This window comes from Eptatretus burgeri, chromosome 1 (genome assembly GCF_056783735.1).
Source record: "Eptatretus burgeri isolate ZD-2024b chromosome 1, Ebu_testis_v1, whole genome shotgun sequence".
NCBI lineage: Eukaryota > Metazoa > Chordata > Myxini > Myxiniformes > Myxinidae > Eptatretus > Eptatretus burgeri.
In genome coordinates, this window is record NC_140961.1 from 64,392,533 (window position 1) to 64,417,653 (window position 25,121).

The 25,121-nt window shown below is 42.6% G+C and overlaps 2 protein-coding genes across 4 annotated transcripts in view; one reads left to right on the forward strand and one right to left on the reverse strand.

The window, feature by feature from the left end:
* LENG8 (leukocyte receptor cluster member 8) overlaps positions 1-7,766 on the reverse strand; it is an 86,046-nt gene extending 78,280 nt beyond the window's left edge. The window contains exon 1 of the mRNA XM_085886163.1: positions 7,743-7,766. The gene's annotated coding sequence lies outside the window, so the exon portion shown is untranslated. The remainder of the gene's footprint in view (positions 1-7,742) is intronic.
* A 284-nt stretch (positions 7,767-8,050) lies between these two features.
* The window catches only part of LOC147034610 (cAMP-dependent protein kinase type I-alpha regulatory subunit-like), a 230,587-nt gene continuing 213,516 nt past the window's right edge, over positions 8,051-25,121 (forward strand). The window contains exons 1-4 of one of the 3 annotated variants that reach the window (XM_085886182.1): positions 8,051-8,192; positions 8,420-8,732; positions 15,646-15,810; positions 16,290-16,381. In XM_085886182.1, coding sequence (XP_085742308.1) covers positions 8,571-8,732; positions 15,646-15,810; positions 16,290-16,381 — 419 coding nt within the window. In that variant the 5' untranslated portion in view covers positions 8,051-8,192; positions 8,420-8,570. Of the gene's footprint in view, positions 8,733-15,645; positions 15,811-16,289; positions 16,382-25,121 lie in introns of all 3 variants that reach the window. The other 2 variants (XM_085886192.1, XM_085886175.1) reach the window with 2 other exon arrangements.

Genomic DNA, 25,121 nt, shown 5'->3' on the forward strand with positions numbered 1-25,121 from the left:
GACCGATAAGCAACAACCAAAGGCTCAGACCAGTGACAGTTCATGTTGGGTATTGACATTCACAGGTCAGATATAATATATAGGAAGCCCGGAGACAACACCAAGGCAAGAAAAAAGTACACCTTGATTCCATTCTATTTTGCTGTCATTGTCATGAGTCATCCTGCGTTCCTGCCAGACTATCAATAAATGCTAAGCAGTGATGTCAGACTGAGGTCAAAACTGTTGCAAGAGATCCTCAAATTGGCTCTTTCTCAAGCAAACATTCTTACCGATGGAGTGGGGATTCGTAGAAATGTTTTTATCTCTGAACTTGGTATTTAGAACTGCAACGTAGTTTGCCACAAATCCAAGCACAAGGATGGTTCCACTTCCATTTCTCTTGCCAATTTTTTCCTCGTCCACATTCTGCCACCCTTCCTTGCCCATGTTCCCCTTACCCTTGCTTGTGCATCTCTCCCACACCCTCCACTCCACCCCCCCTCACCTGCCCATACTCATGCTGCAATGTCCAAGCCCAATGTATCTACCTGACTGTTCTCTCTTGCACTTTGACAGCCTTGTCTCTGTTGTCATATTGTTGTTCATGTCAACAACTCCATCCCCCATCGCTCTTGCTCTGAACTCACCCCTCTGAACCCCCTCACAAGCGTTTGGAGATGTATTCCACTTTTCACAATTTCATTTAACAGTATGCCAGTTGGCTGGGAGTTGGCTCTACAACAACCAACCACAGCACTGAAAAGGGCCCTTCTGTGAGTCTTTGAATCTGATTCAATCTGTGAACTTCCAAATATGGATCTCCACAAATGGTATAACCTCTCTTATGGACCTCAAAATAAATAACCTTCCCTTAAACCTCTGCCCAACTTGGCTCCTCTGACCATGTTCTTGTGAAATTCCAAATCCCTTTGGCTACAGTGAGAGAACTTCCTCAGTGGCACACTTGGCAGATAATTTGACATTATGCCATACTGTATGGTATCTCCATCCAGAATGAAATACCTGATGAACACTTCTTTAGTCGTTTTTGGATTGTTCTTGATTGCACACGTAGATTCTCTAATTTTTAGCTCATCTGGAATTGGAATTCCAGATAAGGTTTTGTCAACGTGTAACATCCGTTCGTCCGTCAATCCATCCATCCATCCATTCATCTCCTTTTTTGACTTCTCCAGTCAAACTGCTGGGCCGACGCGGCTGAAATTTGGCAGCAATGTTCCACTCCTAACTGGTAATGGGGATTGCAAAGCTTGTTCTGGTCAGGTCAGGTCAGGTATGGGAGCATGCACCGGAGCAGCGTGTCGCTAAGTCCACTTTCCGCCAGCACTCCAGGGGCCTCCGTCTGGCCATCCCCCAGGCAGATTCCTGGCCCATCCCCATCTCCTTAAGATTCTGATCAACCTGCTGCAACCACGAGGCATGTGGTCGGCCCATTGGCCTCCTCCACTCACGAAGCTCCCTCACTGAGAGAATCTGGTGAGCAGGATCAGCATCAGGAAAACGAGCCACATGTCCATACAGCTACAGCTGACACTCACGGACTCTGCAGGTAACAAATCTCATTTGAGTCTCTCTCAGCAACCGCTCGTTGGACACAAAGTCCGACCAACGATCGCCAAGGATTCTCTGAAGAGACCTACTACCAAAGGAATTAAGTCTCCATCTCAGATCCCTGGTCAGAGTCAAAGTCTCACATCTGTGAGAGCAAGACTGGAAGCACTAAGGACCTGAAAACTCAGACTTTCGTCCTCCTGCACAGGTATCAGCAGCGCCATACCCCATAAACTAGTGAATCCATGACTCCCCAGGCCGAACCCAGATGTCTTTTGACATTTTTGTCACAGTCAGCACAGACGTGAATATCACTGCTAATGTGAGTCTCTCCGTGACCTCAACATCCTCACCACAAAACGGGTACAGATAAGATAGCAGCATCCAAGATGTCTTTGAAAGCCTGGATCTTTGTTCTGACTCAGTAAACCCACAATCCCAGCGGCTTGGACTCCTCATTCAGCACCATGAGGGCCAACAAAAGGATATCCAGAGTCTCCACAAAGATGACTGCATCGTCTGTGAAATGAAGGTCAGATAACTTGACATTCCCAAACGATGCACCACAGCTTGATCTCTCTGACATCTTCCCCAGAATCAAGTTCATACAAGTTCTGAAAAGTGTGGGGGCCAGTACACACCCCTGATGAACTCCAGTGAAAACTGGAAATAAGTCAGAGATGGAATCACCACATCTCACAGCACTCTCAGCACCAAAGTATAGTTCAGACATCAGATTGATCAGTTTTGGTGGCATCCCACCCACAAAGACCGAGAATCATCCAGAGGGCATCCCGATTCACTGAATCAAATGCTTACAGAGATCAACATTGGGTGCAAGTAGCCTCTGCCGAGACTCTTGTCTGCATTCGGTGAGGACCTGAAGAGTAAGGATACGGTCAATCATTGGCCTCTTTTGTGTAAAGCCTGACTGCTCTGGGCAGTGGTGCTCAAGCAGATGGTGGCGAACCCTATCAATAATTATCCGAGCAAAGATCTAGCCTGACACTGAGAGCATCAACGTTGTTGCAGTCCTGGCAATCACCTTTCCCTTTCCAGAGAGGGACAACAAGACCTCTCTTCCAGTCAGTTGGGCTGATGATGCCTGTGCTCCAGGCAGATCACAGAACTGCATGGAACGACACGAGTACAGCATTTCCACCAGCCTTGACAAATTCAGCATGGATGCCACAGATCCCAAGAGCTTTACCCCATTTCAATCAGTTCACCGCAGTCTGTGTTTCCACAAACAAAGGTGGAGCACAGTTGATTGGAGAGTCAGCAATAGGGATAGTAACATCCTTGACATCCAACTCAACAGCTGGTGGGTCAGCCTGGTACAGCCGCTCAAAGTATCTGGCCCAGCAGACCTTTACTTTGGACTCCTCTGTCAAGAGCCCAACACCCTCCTCCAACTGCAGTTCACCGAGGGATGGGCTTGGAGGAATGCAATGTGTGAATTTCCCTGAAAGCAGGATGAGAATCACTTGTCCAAAGGTGATGCTCTTCCCTGTCACAGATTCCTCACACATAGGCCTCCTTGTCCACCCTGAGCACATGTACAGTTTTACTCCTCAGCTCCCTGAACTGCTCAGCTCTGCCATTAAGCCTGGCCCTGCGACTCTGATCAATGGTATCCAGTGTCCGATGAGACAAAATTATTTGTCGCCCTTCGGTAAGTTCTATCTAAGACATCCATCAGCAACATCAAGGACGGTGGTCTTGAAGGCACTCCACAACTCTTCAGGAATTCCCAAAGCACCCAGACCCCTCAAATCTCCACTCAGCCTGTTCGCAAACTCTTCAGCTGCCCTCTCATCTTTGAGCTTGCCAACATCAAGCATAGGCTGGGATGGTACCATTCTCCCGGATTTAAGCTGTAACTTCAGAGTTGCTACAATAAGCCTGTTGCCAGTATTGAGGAACTGAGTACTCCGGTAGACCCTGCAGTTCTGGATCAACATCTCGTGACCATCAACAAACATATAGTCAATCTCCTTTGCCACACCACCAGCGTTGGGATACCAGGTCCAGCTGTGAGCCTGTGGACGATGAAACCATGAACCAGCCACCCTAAGTCCATGACTTCTTGAAAAGTCAAGAAACTTAGTGCAATTCTGGTTCACATTTCCAGACCCATGAGGACCAAATACATGTCTCATTACCATCCCTATCAGTGCCAGTCAATACATTGAAATCCCCAAAGACAAGATGATTATCTCGCCTAGGGCACTGATCAACCACATACTCGAGCACGGCATAGAATGCATCCTTCATGGTGAAATCACTCGCCTCAGTCGGAGCATATACAGAGACCAGGGAAACGACACCCAAGGAGTGATGAATCCTTAGTCTCATAATACACTTGTTCACCGGTGTTACCTCAATTATTATTGGAGTCAGCTTATTGGACACAGCTACAGCAACTCCTTGGGCATGGTAATCATCAGAGCGACCAGACCAATAGTAGGTGTAACCACCCACCATGTTGTCGCCACTATCTGATCTCCGAACCTCAGATATTGCTGCAATACCGATGTTGAAATGCTTGAGTTCAGATGATAATCGAGACAGGTGATCATCCTCTTTGGGATAGGACATTCCAGGCACCCACCCGAAGGGACCGCTTCAGGTTAACCCAAGGAGACCACCGTCTGGTGGATAATACCTCGACACCACTCTGCCACACACTACCGCAATCTGACCCTGGATGTTTACCCCGTGCTTTCCTCCTATTGTCAAGGAATAGGGGTCTCAAAGGAGGTACTCCCACAGAGTGGGGTTTCAGTTTTCTTTGGGTTTTTTTTTTTGTATGTATTGGTGAATGAAGGGTTTTATGGTGGCCGGAGTGAAAATTTTGCCACCAACCTCCAAAAGTAACCCAACTGCAGGAGGACGTCTGCAGACACAGTTGGGCACTAGATATGAATGGCCAATAGCTCACAAGGAACTCCTCCCCCCTTTCACCTGACTTTCCGGTTTAAATTTCTGGTCGTTCCGGTCACCTGACTTTAAGTCAGTCAAAATGGCTGACATCAAATTTCTTCAAAAATCTTCTCCAGATTCACCAGTTAGAATGCTACCAAGTTTGAGGTACAACATTCGGCCAACAGAGCAATGCTAAATTTGGGAGGTCAAGCCAATTATGTGACAGGAAGTGACAAAATGGCCGACTGAATACATTTTTTGGAAAATCGTTTAAATTCCTGCAAAAATCTTTTTCTCCAGACCCACGAGTCAGAATGCGACCAAATTTGGGTTTCAACATTAGGCCAGGGCCCAGATCAGCTACAGGTCCAGTGGTGCTATCTTTTTCTTCATTTTTTTCTTATTTGTAACAGTGGCAAGGTGTTCCCGCTTCCCATAACTCGACGCCTTTTTGTGATAATTCCCAGAAATAACGCAACTCCAATCAGAAAAAATGAAATGAACAATGGTAAATAGTTATTAATAATGCAACTGTAATTAATAATTGACACAACACTCATTGGGAAGAATGAACATGAAGCGAAGACATGTTTTGGCATTTTTCCAAGGGTTTGATGGCCTGGCATACTACAATGTTTCATATTTTGTCGATCATGCAAGCAGGTTCTGAAAGCTTGGTGCAGAGGAAGTGCTCTTCCCTTTGAACTGTCTCGTCTGGATTCAATTCCAGACTCAACTATAAACTGCCGGATTGGTGCTTCACAGACACTATGCCAGGTGTCCCATCTCCGAGCATTTACATCCGCTTGTGATCTCACAGTCTGGAGTTATCGCCAGCATTAAGTGAATTATCGCTGGCAGTGGGCGAGTTACTGCCAGCAGTCGGCGAGTTACTACTGGCAGTGGGCGAGTTAACACCGACAGTGGGCGAGTTAACACCGACAGTGGGCAAGTTACCACTGACAGTCGGCAAGTTACCGCCGGCAATGGGTGAGTTAATGCCAGCAGTGGGTGAGTTACCGGCAGTGGGTGAGTTACCGGCAATGGGTGAGATAATGCCAGCAGTGGGTGAGTTACCAGCAGTGGATGAGTGAATGCCAGCAGTGGGTGAGTTACCGGCAGTGGGTGAGTTAATGCCAGCAGTGGGTGAGTTACCGGCAGTGGGTGAGTTACCAGCGACAGTGGGTGAGTTACCGGCAGTGGGTGAGTTACCGGTGGCAGTGGGTGAGTTAATGCCAGCAGTGGGTGAGTTACCGGCGGCAGTGGGTGAGTTACCGGCAGTGGGTGAGTTACCGGCAGTGGGTGAGTTACCGGCAGTGGGTGAGTTACCGGCAGTGGGTGAGTTACTGGCAGTGGGTGAGTTACTGGCGGCAGTGGGTGAGTTACTGGCAATGGGGGGAGTTAATGCCAGCAGTGGGTGAGTTACCGGCAGTGGGTGAGTTAATGCCAGCAGTGGGGGAGTTACTGGCAGTGGGTGAGTTACCGGCGGCAGTGTTGTGGTTGTCGTCGTCGTAGATGATGCGTGTATTGGAACTTAGAATTAGGTCAGAGTACCAACACAATTACTCGCCTCGTTTTTAGTAAGTAGACCTCCAGTAGCATTTTTCAGTTCCACAAGTATTAAATTATAAAATATGTAATGGAGACGATCTTTCTATACACATACTTAAGGTTTCTGAGGCACGGAAAGTCGTTCAATAACTCAAAAAACATTTTCCAGCACCAAACCGTTTCCATGTATACCTCTCTAACCCCACCGTCCTTCACAACTACTCCACAGTACTTGCCTTTCATATAATTTCTGCACCATTAACTTAACCTCTCACTTCGTGTGAGTACCACCATGAACTTAACCCCTTACTCCGTGTGAGTACCATTATTAACTTAACCCCTTACTCCGTGTGAGTACCACCATTAACTTAACCCCTTACTCCGTGTGAGTACCACCATTAACTTAACCCCTTACTCTGTGTGAGTACCACCATTAACTTAACCCCTTACTCCGTGTGAGTTCCACCATGAACTTAATCCCTTACTCCGTGTGAGTACCACCATTGACTTAACCCCTTACTCCGTGTGAGTACCACCATTGACTTAACCCCTTACTCCGTGTGAGTTCCACCATGAACTTAACCCCTTACTCCGTGTGAGTACCACCATTGACTTAACCCCTTACTCTGTGTGAGTACCACCATTAACTTAACCCCTTACTCCGTGTGAGTACCACCATTGACTTAACCCCTTACTCCGTGTGAGTATCACCATTAACATAACCCCTAACTTCGTGTGAATACCACCATTAACTTCACCCCTTACTTCGTGTGAGTACCACCATGAACTTAACCCCTTACTCCGTGTGAGTACCACCATGAACTTAACCCCTTACTCCGTGTGAGTTCCACCATGAACTTAACCGCTTACTCCGTGTGAGTACCACCATTAACTTAACCCCTTACTCCGTGTGAGTTCCACCATTAACTTAACCCCTTACTCTGTGTGAGTTCCACCATGAACTTAACCCCTTACTCCGTGTGAGTACCACCATTGACTTAACCCCTTACTCCGTGTGAGTACCACCACTGACTTAACCCCTTACTCCGTGTGAGTTCCACCATTAACTTAACCCCTAACTCCGTGTGAGTACCACCATTAACTTAACCCCTTACTCCGTGTGAGTTCCACCATTAACTTAACCCCTAACTCCGTGTGAGTTCCACCATTAACTTAACCCCTCACTCCGTGTGAGTTCCACCATGAACTTAACCCCTTACTTCGTGTGAGTACCACCATTAACTTAACCCCTAACTCCGTGTGAGTTCCACCATTAACTTAACCCCTAACTCCGTGTGAGTTCCACCATTAACTTAACCCCTTACTCCGTGTGAGTTCCACCATTAACTTAACCCCTAACTCCGTGTGAGTTCCACCATTAACTTAACCCCTAACTCCGTGTGAGTTCCACCATTAACTTAACCCCTTACTCCGTGTGAGTTCCACCATTAACTTAACCCCTTACTCCGTGTGAGTTCCACCATTAACTTAACCCCTAACTCCATGTGAGTTCCACGACTTCCACCATTGACTGCATGATTTTTCAGTATTAATCTTCTTCTTCTTCTTCACATCGTTTTATGAGGGGGTGACGTCCAATAATAATCGTACGTCCGGTTCCAATATTATGATCTGCTTTGACCACGACACACTAACTCCTCCACTCCCCCGTCCACAGCCATCTCTCTCCACTCCCTAACCACTCCCACCTCGTCGATATCCCGCCTCACACGACGTCCCCATCCCTGCCGCGATCTTCCGCTTCTCCTCCGATCTCGCTCCCTCGACCTCTCCGTTCTCAACCGTTCTCTTCTCCCATGCGCAACACGTGACCAGCCCACTTCAGGCGGATTTTTTTTTATTTTAACCAATTCTACCAACCTCGTCTCAGTCAGACCATAATGATAAATTCACCGACGATGTTAACTCGAATTTCGACGTGAGACGACGTGTCACTGTATGTACCGCGAAAGGATGTGGTTAATAAAATGCATTTCCCGAATGGCACAACCCTCCCCCCCCCTCGCATGCGTCGTGTTGGTACGGTCCGCAGCGCTCCCACAACGAAGCCCATTGACGTCACGCAGCCTTCTGATTGGCTGGCGTGTTAAAGGGTAGAGTCTGCAGGATCCCTGCCGGTCGCTGAGCAGCCAACCACGGTTGGCACTTTGTCCGCTTTTCCTTCCTTTCTCTCTCCCTTTACTTTGTCCCTGTCGAATAATTTGTCGGAAACGTCCTCGAGAAGCGTTCGTCGTGTTTTCGTCCTGTCGTGCTATTAATATATATATATATATATATGTGTATGTATGTATGTATTTATATATGTTTTTATATTCCTGTTTGCGCCGTCTGACGTGGGTGTGAGTGAGCGCATCCTTTTCTCCAGGCGTCACGTCCAGCGCACTCCCGCCTGAACCGCGATCCTCAGCCGCTCCATGTTTCATTTTCTCCACTGAGGAGGAGCGACATTTAAATCCGCAAACCTTGGAGTGCAGAGAACTCCGGAATCCCTGGGAAACCGCTCGTCCAGCCTGGAAATGGCTTCTCTGGCCGAAGAGCAGAGCTTGAAGGAATGCGAAGAGTACGTGCAGAAGCACAACATCCAGCAGGTACTCAAGGACTGCATCGTCATGATATGCATTTACAAGCCCGACTCTCCGATGAAGTTCCTCAGGGAGTACTTCGAAAAACTGGAGAAGGTAAAAAAAATCGCTCTTTAATCACAAATCTTGACATTTATCACATTTGCCGTGTCGGTTTCAATCGCTTTTATTCCCCAGGGATGTATTAACTTGGGAAGCCATGACTGTTCATTTAGACTTCGCTTGCGCGTTGCTTTGCTCTGCTTTTATTAACGGACAAACAACACACGTACAAGCCCCGCCCCCGGAGCTTCGTCTCCGCCTCCCATGCAGCTCAAGCCCCGCCCCCGGAGCTTCGTCTCCGCCTCCCATGCAGCTCAAGCCCCGCCCCCAGAGCTTCGTCTCCGCCTCCCATGCAGCTCAAGCCCCGCCCCTGGAGCTTCGTCTCCGCCTCCCATGCAGCTCAAGCCCCGCCCCCGGAGCTTCGTCTCCGCCTCCCATGCAGCTCAAGCCCCGCCCCTGGAGCTTCGTCTCCGCCTCCCATGCAGCTCAAGCCCCGCCCCCGGAGCTTCGTTTCCGCCTCCCATTCAGCTCAAGCCCCGCCCCTGGAGCTTCGTCTCCGCCTCCCATGCAGCTCAAGCCCCGCCCCTGGAGCTTCGTCTCCACCTCCCATGCAGCTCAAGCCCCGCCCCTGGAGCTTCGTCTCCGCCTCCCATGCAGCTCAAGCCCCGCCCCTGGAGCTTCGTCTCCGCCTCCCATGCAGCTCAAGCCCCGCCCTCGGGGCTTCGTCTCCGCCTCCCATGCAGCTCAAGTCCCGCTCCTGGAGCTTCGTCTCCGCCTCCCATGCAGCTCATGCTCCGCCCCGGGGCTTCGTCTCCAGGGGCCTCGGTGGGGCATGCATCGTGATCCCGTCACCCTGAGGTCACCGAATGCAACCTGTAATGTAAACGTACAGATGAATGAATCGTCGTGTGACGCAATTCGCATTTGATTTGTTGTTCTGCCTATTGTAAACTATGGACATTACATTTACGAATTCATTTTGATGGATAAACTATTGGGCAAGATCTTTTTACATTGATTTATAGCTCATAGTGAAGCTTGTACAGAAATCAAATGCACGACAAAGACGTTAGTAGATATTAGTGCACTTTGACAGGAATTACAAGGGTGTTAGTAGACAATGGACAAACGTATAGACTAGTCAAGTTTTCTGAATATAACAATCCGAGAGGCATTTTTGAGGAAAAGCTGGCAGACACTTTACTCTACCTAATTTTGGTATGCTTATTTCAATTTTTCTGTCTGCCAAGCTGTATCTTGACCGCTTGACCCTCAAAATGACGTAATGAGCCACGCCCCTTTTTTGCATATTCCGCAATACGGTTGACTGTAAAAGTTAATGTAAATATATCATGTGTGGTATCATATGAAAGGTTATTACATGAACATTGCAAAAACATGATCAATAAATAAATATTACATCATGTGGGGTCATTTAGAGGTCATTTTGGGTCAAATGAGGTCATAATATCATATTACGTAATTCTACATAGCTCTATAAAGACAATTCAGGACTAAATTCACGTCATTCTTTTTCATTCTAAGGAATCATTATTCAGTATAAACCATCAGGGATGGGAGCGATGGGGTGATCTAACAAGTGTTTGGACAAGGAGCAACTCTATTTTAATGTAAATCAAGATTAAAATTGAGAAGCTTCTCGTCAAAATACCAGTCAGAACGCCCCTACTGCTCCGGCCTTGCCGGCTTATCCTGAAGCATAATTTGTTAGTATGAAAAAAGAAATCTGACAATTTTTTTGGTGTACATGGTAGATACATTACATTACCCTATATGCTGAATTTTAAAAAGTTCTGTCAAGCTGTATCCTGACCCGGTGACCCCTGATATCACATTATAAGCCACACCAATTTCCATAGGTTATCTTCTTGGTAATGATAAACATAATAATCATGTTTGGTATCATACAAAAGTGGAAGATTTCAACATTGCCAACTCATTGATAAGAAGTATGTATTGCATTATCTGGGATAATTTAGGTCAAATCAAATATTTAGGGAACAAATCAAAAGATTTATGAAGTCCTTTAAATCTAACTCGTTTTGTTAGAGTGTTGATCTTCCAGTAATAAAAAAGTAATCCCTCTTCCAGTAATAAAATTGGAAGTGGGGCAAAACAAATTTGATGGTGTTAAAAATATGACATTAATTTTGATGACGTGGAACTAGTTAGATTTATAGTATCTCTACGATTTGTTAATTTGTCCCTTAAAGTTACAAAACGATATTATTCAGGGCTGTTTGTCACAGTAGAAGTTCCAAAGGCTACACAAGATTGATACAATATGAAAACAACATGAATTACAAATTGACTGAAGTAAAGCGATATTGTTTAGGAAAGTCAATTCTATCTGTGGCTGCTCTGTTTTTGGGGTCTCTAAGTTTCTGTCTTTGGCATACGCATTTATTCAAAGTAGAAAGTCCTTGTTCTTTGGCGGCAAGTAGTTTTTCGCTTGCATCTTCTTGGCAAAAGATGCATTGGGTAAGTTCAGTTGGACGTTCTCTTTTGAGGCTTAGCAAGGGCTCCATGGCACGTCACATGCTCTTGATAACCCTGAAAATGTAATAATTGAACATGTTTGAGAATGTTTCTAATATTTGGTATTTAAAATGTTGTGAGAATTGTTTTATAAGGCCTTCTATACATTTGTAAGTTGACATAACCATTACGACCGGTATTTCAACTGTCGTGAGATTTGTCTCTTAAGGCCTTCCGTACTTTTTTTATTTGACGTAACCATTACAACTGATATTAAAAATGTCATCACATTTGTTTTATAAGGCCTTCTGTACTTTTAAAATTTGACATAACCAGTCTATCTTTTATCCTAGAGCTACTATTGTTTACATTATTATACACTCTGATATAATTATTTGGGTATTGGATTTTGTCGTTAATTATAAACACACCACAACAAATCTCAACTAAGTGTGGTGTTTTGGGCAACTGTTATTTTATTACGTGATACAAGGGAAGGACTCAAATTCATGAAATATCATGTAAATAATTACATTCACAGATGCCTTGTTACATACAAAATATCACACTGGTGCTCAAAATATAAAAAAAACTTACCAGAATAGTGTATAATTGACAAGGTTGTTGACATAACAATGGAGTAACTTTTGTCCAATTACATGTGCTGATGTGTGCAGTAGAGACAGCCTGAAGCCACAACATGATGACTTAGCGCCCTCTGGAGAAGCTATATTTTTTTTTCAGAGACCAAGATGGGTCACACTTACAAACAACATTAAATGCATATTAATCCTTTTTAAAATCAAAACCTGAGCAACTTTTAATTTAAGTAGAAGTTTACTTTCCTCTCCTTTTCATTACAGGACCATAAATGTATATATAATTTTGATTGTATATTTCACACAAATCATGACCTTTTGACATTTCATTGACCAAAGATCATACAAAACTAATTAATTGACAGTATGATTGCAATGTACATGTCATTAGCTTTAATTTGATACCACACATGATAGTTTTGATGCCATTTTTAAGGAGAATTATATTTCGCATTCGGCAAAAAGGGGCGTGGCTTATTTCGTCATTTTGAGGGTGAAGCGGTCAAGATACAGCTTGGCAGACAGCAAATTTGAATTCAGCACACCCAAATTAGGTAAGATAAACTGGTTGCCAACTTTTCCTCAAAAATGCCTCAAACATGTTATTTAGCTACATATCTCATTTTTTTGACTAGACTAATATGGGACATGGGATTTGAACCTGGGTTCTTCATATCAGGAACCATCACTTCAGATGGGAATGCTATCAGGCCAACCTAAGGTATTATTATAATTTATAATAATAATAAATATCACATACTCAAAGGTCGTCATTTAATAATACATGGCTATACTATTTACCTATTTCAACTTTCTCGATTGTATTTTGTAAATCCGGCAGGGTTTATAAACCAGATGAATAATCATCCTACTATTAATTTGCAACCAGTCACTGGCTTTGACACAAAACAATTTTTATTACGGACCCTTGGCATCAAAAAACTACAAATGTTGAACAAACAGCTTCAAATGGAGCATCTCGCCGCCATTGGAGCATTTGCATTGCATCAGATGTGGCAATAAATGTGACTTGTTGCTCCCAGCTCGCCAGCTCGATGACGGAAGACACCATCTGTATTTTTGCCGCTGCCCTCTCGACTCTGTTTGGAATCCCGTGCAAGCACGGGCAACTTCCTCGTATATCGAGTAACTAGAAACATCCGCTCTGTGTAAGAGCATTGGCAAGTCGTCTCCCCCCCCCCCACCCCCTTATCTCAAGAGGATGGAGAGGGGGGTTATCTTGTGGTACTACCAAGACGTATGCAAAATTTGGTGGAGATTGGACAAGCCCTGTTTATTTCAGTGATTTTAAAACTTTTTTTTTAACGGACATACATACATACATACACAAATAATTGCCTTATTTAATTCTAGTGTTGCCCAGTGCTATTCTAATCATGTTGGAATTATGAAGAACTCAATTTTTTGTGGGGATCTAAAACCACTTCACTGTGTCCACTAAGGAATGGAGTCTGGATTGTTTAATATCACCTTTAAGACTTCAGCACTACCGAGCGATTGGTGGGGTGGGGGTGGGGGTACTCACTGTATTAAAAATTTCTGGAGGGAAATCTTCTTTTTCAGAATTAAACAAATTTTTTAATGCCGAAAACACTCCCCGGCACCCACTGATGAACCTCTCAAGGTTTGATGAAGTTCCGTAATGGTGACACACAGACAGACAAACATCTCTCTCATAGTATAGCTAGTAGGATGATTATTGATATCAATAAAGCCTGGTGTTGCCTTAATGGTTAAGGTGGCTGGCTAAAGATCTTTAGGTCTTGAGTGCAAGCCCTTGTCGTGCCGGTAAAGAAACCCTTGTTATGCCAGGTTTGTTGACTCAGTCTGTCATCCTTCTGAGGTTGGAAAAATGAGTACCGGCTTACTGGAAACGGGGCACCGCATCAGCAGTACAGTCATGCTCCCAGTAATGATGCAACCAGCAACCACAGGCTGCATATGTAATGATGATTATTGATATCAATAGGAAATATCCCCAATTTTTTTTTTACCTCCACCACTGAGGGTGGATGGAGAGGTTGTTTTCACCCCTGTCTGTTTGTCTGTCTGTTCGTCTGTTCATCTGTGAGCAGGATATATCAAAAAGGTGTGGGTGGATTCAGAAGAAATTTGGTGGACAGATCGAGTTGTGTGACAAGGATGAACTGATTAGGTATTGGTGAATTTTCAGATACTAGAATTGTTTTTTAATGTGATTCTTCATCATTGAGAGATAGGTCAAAAAATGATGTACTGTACAGCACGATATCTCAAAAAAAGTTACGGATGAAATTTGGATAAAACTTGGTGGACAGGTTGGGTGTTTGACAAAGTGATTTGATTTTGATGAAGATCTGGATCCGAGAAGTTTAAAAAAAAAAAATCTTCCAAGCGATTCTTCAACATTGAGCGATGGGACCAAAAACTATGTATATAGCATGATATTTCAAAAAGTTGTGGATGAGTTGGCGAGGTGACCATAACAAGCCGACTGAATTTTGGTTCAAGTCCGGATCCAGATCCAGCCTGTCAATAGGATACAAAACGTAAACTGTTCAGCTTGGCTGAGGTATGTGCCGAATGCCATTCCAGTTAACAGTTATTGATATTCATTATGTGGTCAATGTTTTTATTTATTTATTTATTATTTTTACTTGACCAACTAAAATTTTGGGATCCTGCATAAATAAATAACCATAAATGGGATCCTGCATTTCATGACGTATTCATCACTTGTACATGACATGCCTTTGCGTTTGCATAAATTCTGGGAGGGACGACTGTAGCACTGATGCAGTGCACCCTTGTCGATTGGAGAATAATTTTTTGGAATTTGGCCTGGATGCCAGCAATGACTCGCCCACGAGACACCATGAGATCTTTAACGTCCACCAACTAATGCTGCAGACGGTCCCCATCTTAACGTCAACACAAGGGCCAGCGAACTTTGCGTCGCAGCACCCTGCTCCTGCCAAACAGCAATATGACAGCTTATAGTCACATTGGGAATCAAACCCAGGCGAGAGAGCTTAAAAGTGAATGTGTTACTTGTGCACCATCCTGTTGGGGCAGTAATTGCATGTAAAAGTAGCAATGAAACGAATATTTGTGTCAGCCATTGAGAGATGTGCTGATGATGTTTACCCACCCAAGTTTGTGCAATTGTCAGCTTGAGCAATTTCATATTGATACCCAAACTGTTTATGCTTAGTCGGTTAAGGAATGTGATTGGCTAAGTGCATTTTTATATGGTTTCTGCATTCCAAAACTGATGACTATTTATCATCAAACTGAACACCTTAACCATGTTACTTTACTACTGTGAAGGTTTGCTTACCCTAAACATGACAAAATTGATCTTCAAGCATGTAATGTATACATTTTTCTTTCAATGCATGCATTGTTGTGCAAGAATGATGTTCGTGAGGTTTCAAATTTACAAACTGGGGTTCTTAGGATGTTGGAAAAGGTTGAAACGCACACATTTTTCCAACATTTAGCACAATTAGAAAAGATACCCACCCCACTTTCAGTTACACGTGTTAGCTGAACATTTCTCAGGTTATTTTAATCACATGAATGTGCTTTATGATTGAGTTTCAAGATAATTCCTGACTTGTTTGTTATTGTTAATAGATGTTTCGTGAGTTATGGTGAAGGGATACATGTGAGGTGGCGGGGGCGAGGGGGTAGGGGTGAAAGGGGGGGGGGAATCACATTTAATCCATGACTTTTATGCTTGGAAAAGAAAGGGTGTAATTTGGAATGAGAAGGGTTAGCACCCACAATCAAAACATGGCGTCAATGTGTCGCCTAATTTTGATGGCGACGTCTTCGCTGGGGGGGTGGGCCGGTGGGAGCGGCAGGAGGAGGCGCGGCAGCGTCACAAGTCGGGATCATCTCAGTCGGACTCGCGTGAGGACGAGATATCACCCCCCCCGCCCAATCCCGTGGTGCAGCGGCTGACCCGGCGTGGTGCCGTTAGTGCTGAGGTCTACACTGAGGAGGATGCTGCTTCTTACGTACGAAAGGTGAATCTCTGACCAACTGCAACAAATCCTCCCAGAAATTGCTTTTGCTGCATATTGTTGCCCTGTTTTTCCTTTTCCTTTGTAGTCATCTTCTTCACTGCCTCTTCACCTCACCTTTATCAATTATCAGCCTTTAGAAAGCATTTTAAAATCTGCCTTCAATAGCCATGTTGCTGGCAGTGATGTGCTTCCTGTGGCCATTTTGCTTTTCCTTCATTGCTTGCTTTTACAGATTCTGCAAAAACTTATTTTCCTGTTTATGCGTCTCATTGCTTACCTTCTTAATTGTTTACCATCAAAATTCTCCAGTTCCAATCCAACAATGACACAATAAGTTAAAGGATCTGAAGGCTGTTTGAGAGTTTGTTTACTGCAGTTGGTGAAGCAATGTGACCAGGTACAGTTATTGGTTTCAGACATGCGTAGACAGTTGTCTGGTTTAGTAAAACTTGTTTTTAAGATTTTAAATTTTTATGCAGGTTATTCCCAAGGACTATAAGACCATGCAAGCACTGTCCAAGGCAATTGCAAAGAACGTTCTCTTCTCACACCTTGATGACAACGAGCGAAGGTAAGTCCTTCGCATTCATTTTGGGCATGCATAATTGTTTGGTGTTTGATTGTAGATTCATGGATGATCAACATTTACAATAAAGCAGACTGTACAATTGTATTAAACCAACACATACTGATACCACTGAGTGGCATGCACAGAAAACTTCCTGTTTCACTGAGAACAAGTAATATTGAAAGAAGGACAACATCCAAGCATTAAAATAAAGGTATCAAAGCAAGAATATAAAGGAAACCAGACAGGAAAATAAGTTTTTAAAATTAATACAATTAAATTTACTCCACCAATACATGACAGAAATAGCAAAGAACTTTGAAGTCCAGGAATATGGATGCAATGGGAGTTGATCTCAGAAGGGTGGAATGCAGCCAATATATGGAGGGAGCTGATCGTAAGAAGAAACCGTAAAGCATGTTGAATACAGTGCCTTTTCATACACTCAAACTCCCTGCAGTTGAACTCTGGCGACACTACACCCAAAAGAAAAGCATATCTAAAGAAAGTTCTGGTTTTCTTTCTGGTCTTGCACCCTCTGCCCTCTCATGCTTTGCCCCCCCCCCCAACCCCTCAGGTATCTGCTAGGCACACATGATCCACCATCCACCCCCCTTCTTGTGAAACTCCTAAAATCCAGGATCACTGCTCACCTCTACTCATTCATTCCTCTTTTTACCCCACTTGTAGAACCAACTTCCACATTCTCTCCAATCTCATTCTTCTCTCCAGGTGTTCAAGACAGATGTTCACTACAATCTCAGATCATCCCCCCTCCAAAACCATGATCTTTATTGCAGCCATTAAACATCACCCCCCTCAATCCCTGCAAATTCTGCTTCTGTATCCATCTTATCCACCCCTTGCATTCTCTTTTTCCCCTCGACCTTGCCCACGCATCTCTTGTTTGTCCATCTCTCTTAATTCTCTCCCTCAGTCCTGCTGTTGGCATTTCCCCATTCCCTTTCTGCTGTTCCTTTTGTTCTGATGCATCCTGATCCATTCTGTGTTCTTGCACTTCCACGAGCCTTGACTCTGAAAGCAAAAATTAATAAATATATTGGTTCAGAGGATAAGGCATACAGTAGTTGGTGATGCACCTCCACAATCATTTTATTTTGTGTATCAATCACTGCACAAAATTAGCTGCACCATTAGCACCAAGCGAATGAGATTAATGTGAGAAAAAGGCCATAAATGGAACAGATTCTTTTTCGAAGGCTCATGAAAGAGTTATCATGCACTCGTATGCAGATAGAGACATCAGACAAACACACCTACCTATTGACATTGGGGAGAGAAGGAAGAGTTGCTTTCCAAAACACACTTTGTGCCAGTGGTGCCATCTTGTGGTGTTTTTTTTTCTCAAACGTCATGGGGAACTTTTATGGAGAAATAACCCTCACCAGGGGATGCCACCTCATAGATTTGTTTGGTACTCTATCCTCTAAATTCTGAAGCGGCACATTTTTCTGGTATGACTCGGCCACGGTCAGAATTGAACCATAAGCTTCCCAGATTCAGAGCAGACTCTCAAACCACAATGCCTCTCAGTCTGAAAATGGATTGGTTTCAAAAGAAGCTTGAGGTTAATATAGAGAGGAATATATTTCTGTAGAGTGGAGGTATACCTTTAGTTCTCACCAATCTCACCAATGGCAAGCATGGGGAGTATGCCAATACCCTATAATGTGATTTGAGGGCAGAGATGTCAATAAGTCACTTGACCCAAGTCTCAAGTCCAGTCTCAAGTACCTGAGTATTACTTCAACTTGTCAAGTCCTACATTTAATTATAAACCGAGTAGAGTCCAAGCTATCAAGGAATTTAAAAATACTAGGCTTACTTTATTGCAATGTACATTCTGAAAAGCTGTTTAACTCAAATTTTTCTTTGTCAACTTCATACAGTGGACATTTTTGGATTTGTTCACGGCAAAAATAAATTTATGTTAAATTTACTTCTCATGTCTAGTGTACTTAATTTACCATATTATGTACATGAGGCTGGTCAGTAAGCTCAAATTTTTGTGCCACTCAACCAAGCCCTTTTATGGCCGAATTCTCAAAATTTTTATATCAGAACGAAACCATTTTTGGGAACGTTTTCCACCATCATGAATAAATTAAAACACCACAAGTGCAGCGTACAAACCGGCCTTGTGATTGGCCAGAAGTGCATGCAGGTATGGAACGGATAAGGAGATTTTAATAATTTACTTGTATATTTATTATGTTTGTTAAAATGAAACATATACTCTAACTTATTAACTTCAATTTTTGTCTTTTAAGATGCCATACTTTAAGATGCCATGACGAAGTCAGAGGAGGCATGGTGTTTTCTGGTTGTCCGTCCTTCCGTGCTAATTTTCTGTTTTCTCTGCAATCGCTTAAATGTGATTGACACAAAAATCTCACCAAAGGTGCGACTACTCATCTAGAATGTTTAAATGTTAATGATGATGTCAAAGGTCATGTGGTGACAACCATGTTGGAAAAAAGGAAAAACATTGGACCTCTATCTCCAAATCCACTCCATGGAAAAAATTGAAACTTGGCACATGTCAATTACTCCCCATGGGAAAGTGGTTTTTTTTAATTTTTATGATGTCATAATTGCATATGTCGAATGCTTTATCTGATCAGTATGAAAATTTTTGAGGGTCATCTTGGGACTACATTTTATGGGGAAAAACATCAATGACGTCATCAGTCATGTTGTTGGCCAGATATATATATATATATATATATATATATATATATATATATATATATATATATATATATATATATATATATATACATATACACATTTTTAACATAAAAGCCTTCAAAAATCTTCTTCGCCAAAATGACTGAACAGATTGAGGCAAAACTTTACAGGTATGATCACCTATCCATGAGGAACAAAAAGTTCTCCACCTATGATGTCATCAGTCACATGGTTTGGCAGCTATGATTTTTTTTTGATGAATAAACCTTTAGAAAACTCCTTCTCCAGAATAGCTTGACAGATCAAGGGGAAACCTCACCCACATGTTCCTCAATCCTTGGGGATACCAGTGTGATAACGAATAATTAATTAATAGGTCACATGGTCTGGCAGCCATATTGGATTCAACAAAAATCTTAAATTATTTCTCTTGAACGTCTTCATCAAGCGACATGAAATGTCACAATTATGAAATAGTAGTGATGGGAATATATGTTTTTAAATATCAACCTGATCAGATGCATGGTCTGGCAGCCAGAATTTATTTAAAAATTTCAATGTGGGTTCAGGGATTTAAATCAAACTTGGTACAAGTATTAGAGTGATGTAATAATATGGACGGAGGCGTATCTGGAGATGTTGAAGAGTGTCGTTCTTGTTTACGTTTTCCTTTTATAAAGATGTCTTGATATAATTTACAATTACTGATGAAGTTGAAATCACGAAGTCAATTGACATATTTTGATCATCACAAAATATTTTTATCGGGTGCACGGGTTTACCCAGAAGGGGCCAGGTTTCCTTGACTCGGCACAAATGTTCATGGTCTGAATACAATTGTGTTTCCCATGTTGGTATAACTCGTGCTTGCCACTTGGACATGGTGTGCTGTCTGGAAATTGGACACTCTCTTCAAACTTAGTGGTGAATGGTATGCAACCTGGTGGCTGCGAGCGCTGGTGCGCTGCACATGTACATGTACACGGTATATGTCATCATTGACCGCTTCATCAATCTACATATATGCACATAAGCAGGACTCATGCTTATGAATTTAATGCAGAATGCGACCAATGATATTAAATCAATGCCAAGTGCACACCCACGACTGAAAATCATTTACCATTTAATTTAAACCCCGTTTTAATCCAATGTTTGTTCAACGATTATTTTCCAAATATTGTCTTCTTGTCAAGAAGTCATACACTTTAGTCGCAATTCCCCTGACACCAAGTCCCAGGTCGGAGTTTCAAGTCAATTTTGTCAAGTCCAAGCCAAGTCGCAAGTCACAAAATTTTGCGACTCGAGTCTAAGTCGTCAACTCTGGTTGAGGAAGGTTTGCGTTCCGCTGTGAACTGAAAATAGGCTGATGAGGATGATACTTATAGTGCAGCTTATTAACCCACAAGTACAGTCTTTATTGGCACAACTACATCTATGTCTCAGTCGAAACTGAAAAATACATCTCTAATAAAGAAACAAAAAAAAAATTACAATTGGATATTGATATCAAATTTGAGAAAAAATGATATTGTTTGACATTGAAAACTATTGGTTTAATGGTTTTTTTTTTAAATAAAATGCTCCAAACGATAATTTTTGGAAAAAAATCTGATTTTGGAGCTTAAACTTCAAAAATTTGATTTTATCCTACATACAGTGGGGTGCAAAAGTATGAATTCACTTAAATCAATGCCAAGCTTTCTGAAATCATGATTTCAAACACAAATTTGTCATAATATTGAAGATATGTATCCATATTCTTTTAAGTAATTAGCTTATCTGGAATTGGAATTCCAGATCAGGTTTTGTCACCACGCACCGTCTGTCCGTCAGTCCGTCTCCTATTCTGTTTGACTTCTCTGGCAAAACCGCTGGGCCAATCCGGCTGAAATTTGGTAGCAACATTCCACTCCTGACAGGTAACGGGAATTGCAAAACTCATTCCGGTCACTTTACCTTCAGTTGGTCAAAATGACAGACTAGGTAAATTCCTTTTTTATAGGTACTAGCAGAGTACCTGCCCTTGCGTGATGTTGTTCCAAGCGTGCAACACGTTCTTCTGACACATCCCTTTTTTACGGCAGTGTATAGACTACAGACTGCTGCTTCCATCACTCCAGAAAATAAAAATAACTCGTGTTATGTGAGTGAAACAAAAACTTGCGGACTACCTATGTGCATCTATAATACTTCTCCTTTTCTCCTTTTCTTCCCGTAAGAGGGGGTGAGGTCCAATGGTACCAAGCTTCTGCCCTCCCCTCTCCTCAGCCATATCTCTCCACTCTCCAACCACCCCCACATTATTGATATCCCTTCTCATACATCATGGTTATATCGCTCAGATAATTATGCAACATACTTTCCCTCCATTATATGGTGATTATTGACCGACACTTTATTTGTCTTAACTATAAATAAAGGGTGAATACATTTGAGAGAAAGATAAAATGTAGGTGAGCAGCAGTCTGACAATATGCTCTGGAGTGCATTACAATGCTGTTGGGAAAAGATTAACTCAAACGTAATCCATTACCAAATTAAATCAATCCCAAATGGAGTTGAGGCAGTTCTCAAGGCAAAAGGGGGTCACTGCCATTATTGATTATATGTAAAGACAGATTTTTTTTCCTTTTATAATAAGTGTTGTAAAATATCCTTAAGAGTTTGTGGAAATCTATTGAAAGTGCTTTTGGCTTCATATTACAATAATTACCTCCAGCACCAAAGGTGGGCGGAGGTTATGTAGTCACCCCTGTCTATCTGTTTGTCTGTCTGTCTGTCTTTGAGCAGGATATCTCAAAAAGATGTGGACGGATTCAGACGAAAGCTGGTAGACAGGTGGGGTGTGTGACAACGACGAATTGATTTGATGTTGAAGATCCGGATACAATATATGTTTTTTTAATTCGTAAGTGATTCTTCACCACTCGGTGATGGGGCCAAAAACGATATTTCGCATGATATTTCACAAGGTTGTGGACGGATTCAGCCAAAACTTTATTGATAGTTTGGGTGTTTGAAAAGGATGAATTTATTCAATTTTGGTGAAGATCTGGATCTGGATACGAGAATTAAAAAAAATTCCACAAGTGATTCTTCACCATTGAGAGATGGGGCCAAAAACGATATATAGCATGGTATTTCAAAAAGTTGTGGACAAGCTATCTTGGTGGATTAGTTAGGTGACAAGAACAAGCTGATTAGATTTTGGTTCAGAATCTAATGCAGATCCGGCCTATCGGTGAGATACAAAACGTAAACTGTTCACTGTTCAGCCTGGCGGAGGTATGCACTCTACTGAGTACTGTTCTAGTTCCTTTCAGTTTATTTGCATGAAGCTTATGTGTCAATTTTCTCAGTGCCATATCTTTTGTCAATGTATGTATATCTGCAAGGAGAATCTTTGATCAGATGTGTTGCTACAATCTTGAAAACATAGCATTTACCCACATCAATGACTAAATCTTCAATATATATGTAATATAAATGAAATTGTATAAATATAAGCTTGCATCCTAGCTTGTTTCATATTAAAGGCCCGGTCACACCTTGACGTTTTAGCCAGCGATGGCAACGTATTAAAATGTATGTAAAACGTTGGCTGACGTTGAACTTTTGATGTTTTTTTTTTAAGATTCGGACGTATTCATAACGAGTTGGTCGTATGCATAACATATTAGTAATGGACACAGAACGTTTCGTTGTGTTATAGATAACTTATACCAACGAATGCTGACCTGTTGTCGGCCTACACAACCGATGCCCAACGATAGTCTAACTTCGGCATAGCGCGTTGCACGCATCGCCGACGATGTCGTGACGTAGCCTATTAAAAGGCTGACGCACAACGATTCGAATCATAACTGCCGTAGAAATGGAAGTGTCAACATCGCGGTCACACCTTGGCGATCTTGCCAGCGTATGCCGACCTAAGAAAAATGTGTCTAAAACGTTGGGGCACGTCAAATACGGTATGAGTAAGTTTGGTATACGTGAGTACAACGCTAAAGTACGCTATCATACGTCGTAGTAAGTAGAGCACGTCAAGAAATTTTAAACATGTTCAAAATTTTACGACGTACTCGGCGTATGACACACGTTCCGCATGCGATGGGGATAAGTTTTACACACGATATGTGGACGCTTACACACGTCCACAAACGCTACTTATAAGCTACTCATAAGTCGAAACACGTCGCGGTAATGTCTTTTTTACGCGAAACTTATTTCTAACTTATGTTTGACGTGCTTTGAACCAATTCTTTACGTAGTCCCAACACACATCGACGTATGTAGACGTATTCCAATGACGTCTTCCGGTCGACAAAAAAAAAATAAATGAACATGTTTCTAGGTTACAACTGCCATATAAAGACGTGTTCCCAGCGGTTTTGGGAATTGGTATATAAAAATGCTGCTCATAAAAGGGGAACCCAACAGTGTTTTCGAGTCCTTTTTGAGTCGATGTCCATGTCAGCAGTATCAGTATTAGTATTAGTATTAGTAGTAGTTTGTTCATGTTGGCAGTTGTAGGTGAGTGTGAGGGGGAGGGTGTGGGTTATGATGGATCCTGCTTGCGTCCGCGTGTCCACGGGTAGGTTCATAGGCTGCCACTCAACGATTTAAATGGCTGCATCTCCACTATTGAAAGTAGACGCTTGCGCTCAACAATTGGATTTTTTTTTACACTCAACGACTTTTAAACGGTACCACTCACCTATTTTCATTGTTTACAATGAACGATTTAAATTGCTGTCACTCGCCTTTGTTTTTTGACGCTGGGGTTTGGAAATTTTAATCGTTTCTATTGAACGTGCTAAATCGCTCAAACCCCACTATTGAAAGTAGACGCTTGCGCTCAACAATTGGATTTTTTTACACTCAACGACTTTTAAACGGTACCACTCAGCTATTTTCATTGTTTACAATGAACGATTTAAATTGCTGTCACTCGCCTTTGTTTTTTGACACTGGGGTTTTGAAATTTGAAGCGTTTCTTCTGAACGTGTTAAAACGCTCAAACTCGACTATTTTAAATAGACGCTGCCGATGGACAATTGGAATCATAGCCAAGCTAGACATCGAAGTGAAAACATCCTCATCATGCCGAAGAAAAGTTTGAAGAATGCTGCAAATAAGTGTCCTGGCCGTGGCCGTGGACGCTGACGCAAGGACGATCCATTATACCGACGTCTTTCAGCCTATGAGTAACTTAAAAGTAACGTCTCTATGTGTGGCAACGATCGCGTAACGTGCCAACAACACGTTAATCATAGGTTAGAAATAAGTTTCGGGTACGCTAAACATTACCTCGGCGTGTCTCAACTTATGATTAACTTACAAGTAGCATGTGTTGACGTCTGTCAACGATCGCAGACCGTGCATACAACTTGTGGCCAGCGTAGCGGAACGTGTGAGTCATACGCCGGCATACGTCGTGAAATTTCAAGCATGAAAAAGTTTGAGGACAACCGAAAAGCACAACGTTTAAAGCCAACGTACAACGACGTATGGCAGTGTTTTTCAGCGTGCTCTCAATGTTATCAAAACTTACCCATAACGTATTCAACGTGTGCCAGCGTTTTAGAAAAAAAATTCAAAAATCGGCATACGTTGGCTAAAACGTCAAGGTGTGACCGGGCCTTAAGTTCTCATGTGTTATCCATATGTGCAATAAAAACGGACCTGGTATTGATGTCGACATCACTCACGGAAAATAATGGAACTTCTCAATAATTTTTTCCTATCTTTCATTTTATTTGCATTCACACGTAGACAAGCTATCATAGTATGAATTGAATTCAAGAATGTATTAGAGTAGCCCTTTGAGGTGCAGAACTAAGCCTGGTGTTCGCTTTGTGGTAAGGGTGGCTGACTTGGGATCTCAGGATCCTGAGTTTGAGCCCTGTTTGCCACTGAAGTAACACCAGGTGGGGTTGACTCGGCCTGTCATCCTTCCAAGGTCGGTGAAATGAATACTAGTCCACTGGTATAGGGGCATAGCATCAGTGGCATAGTCACACCCCAA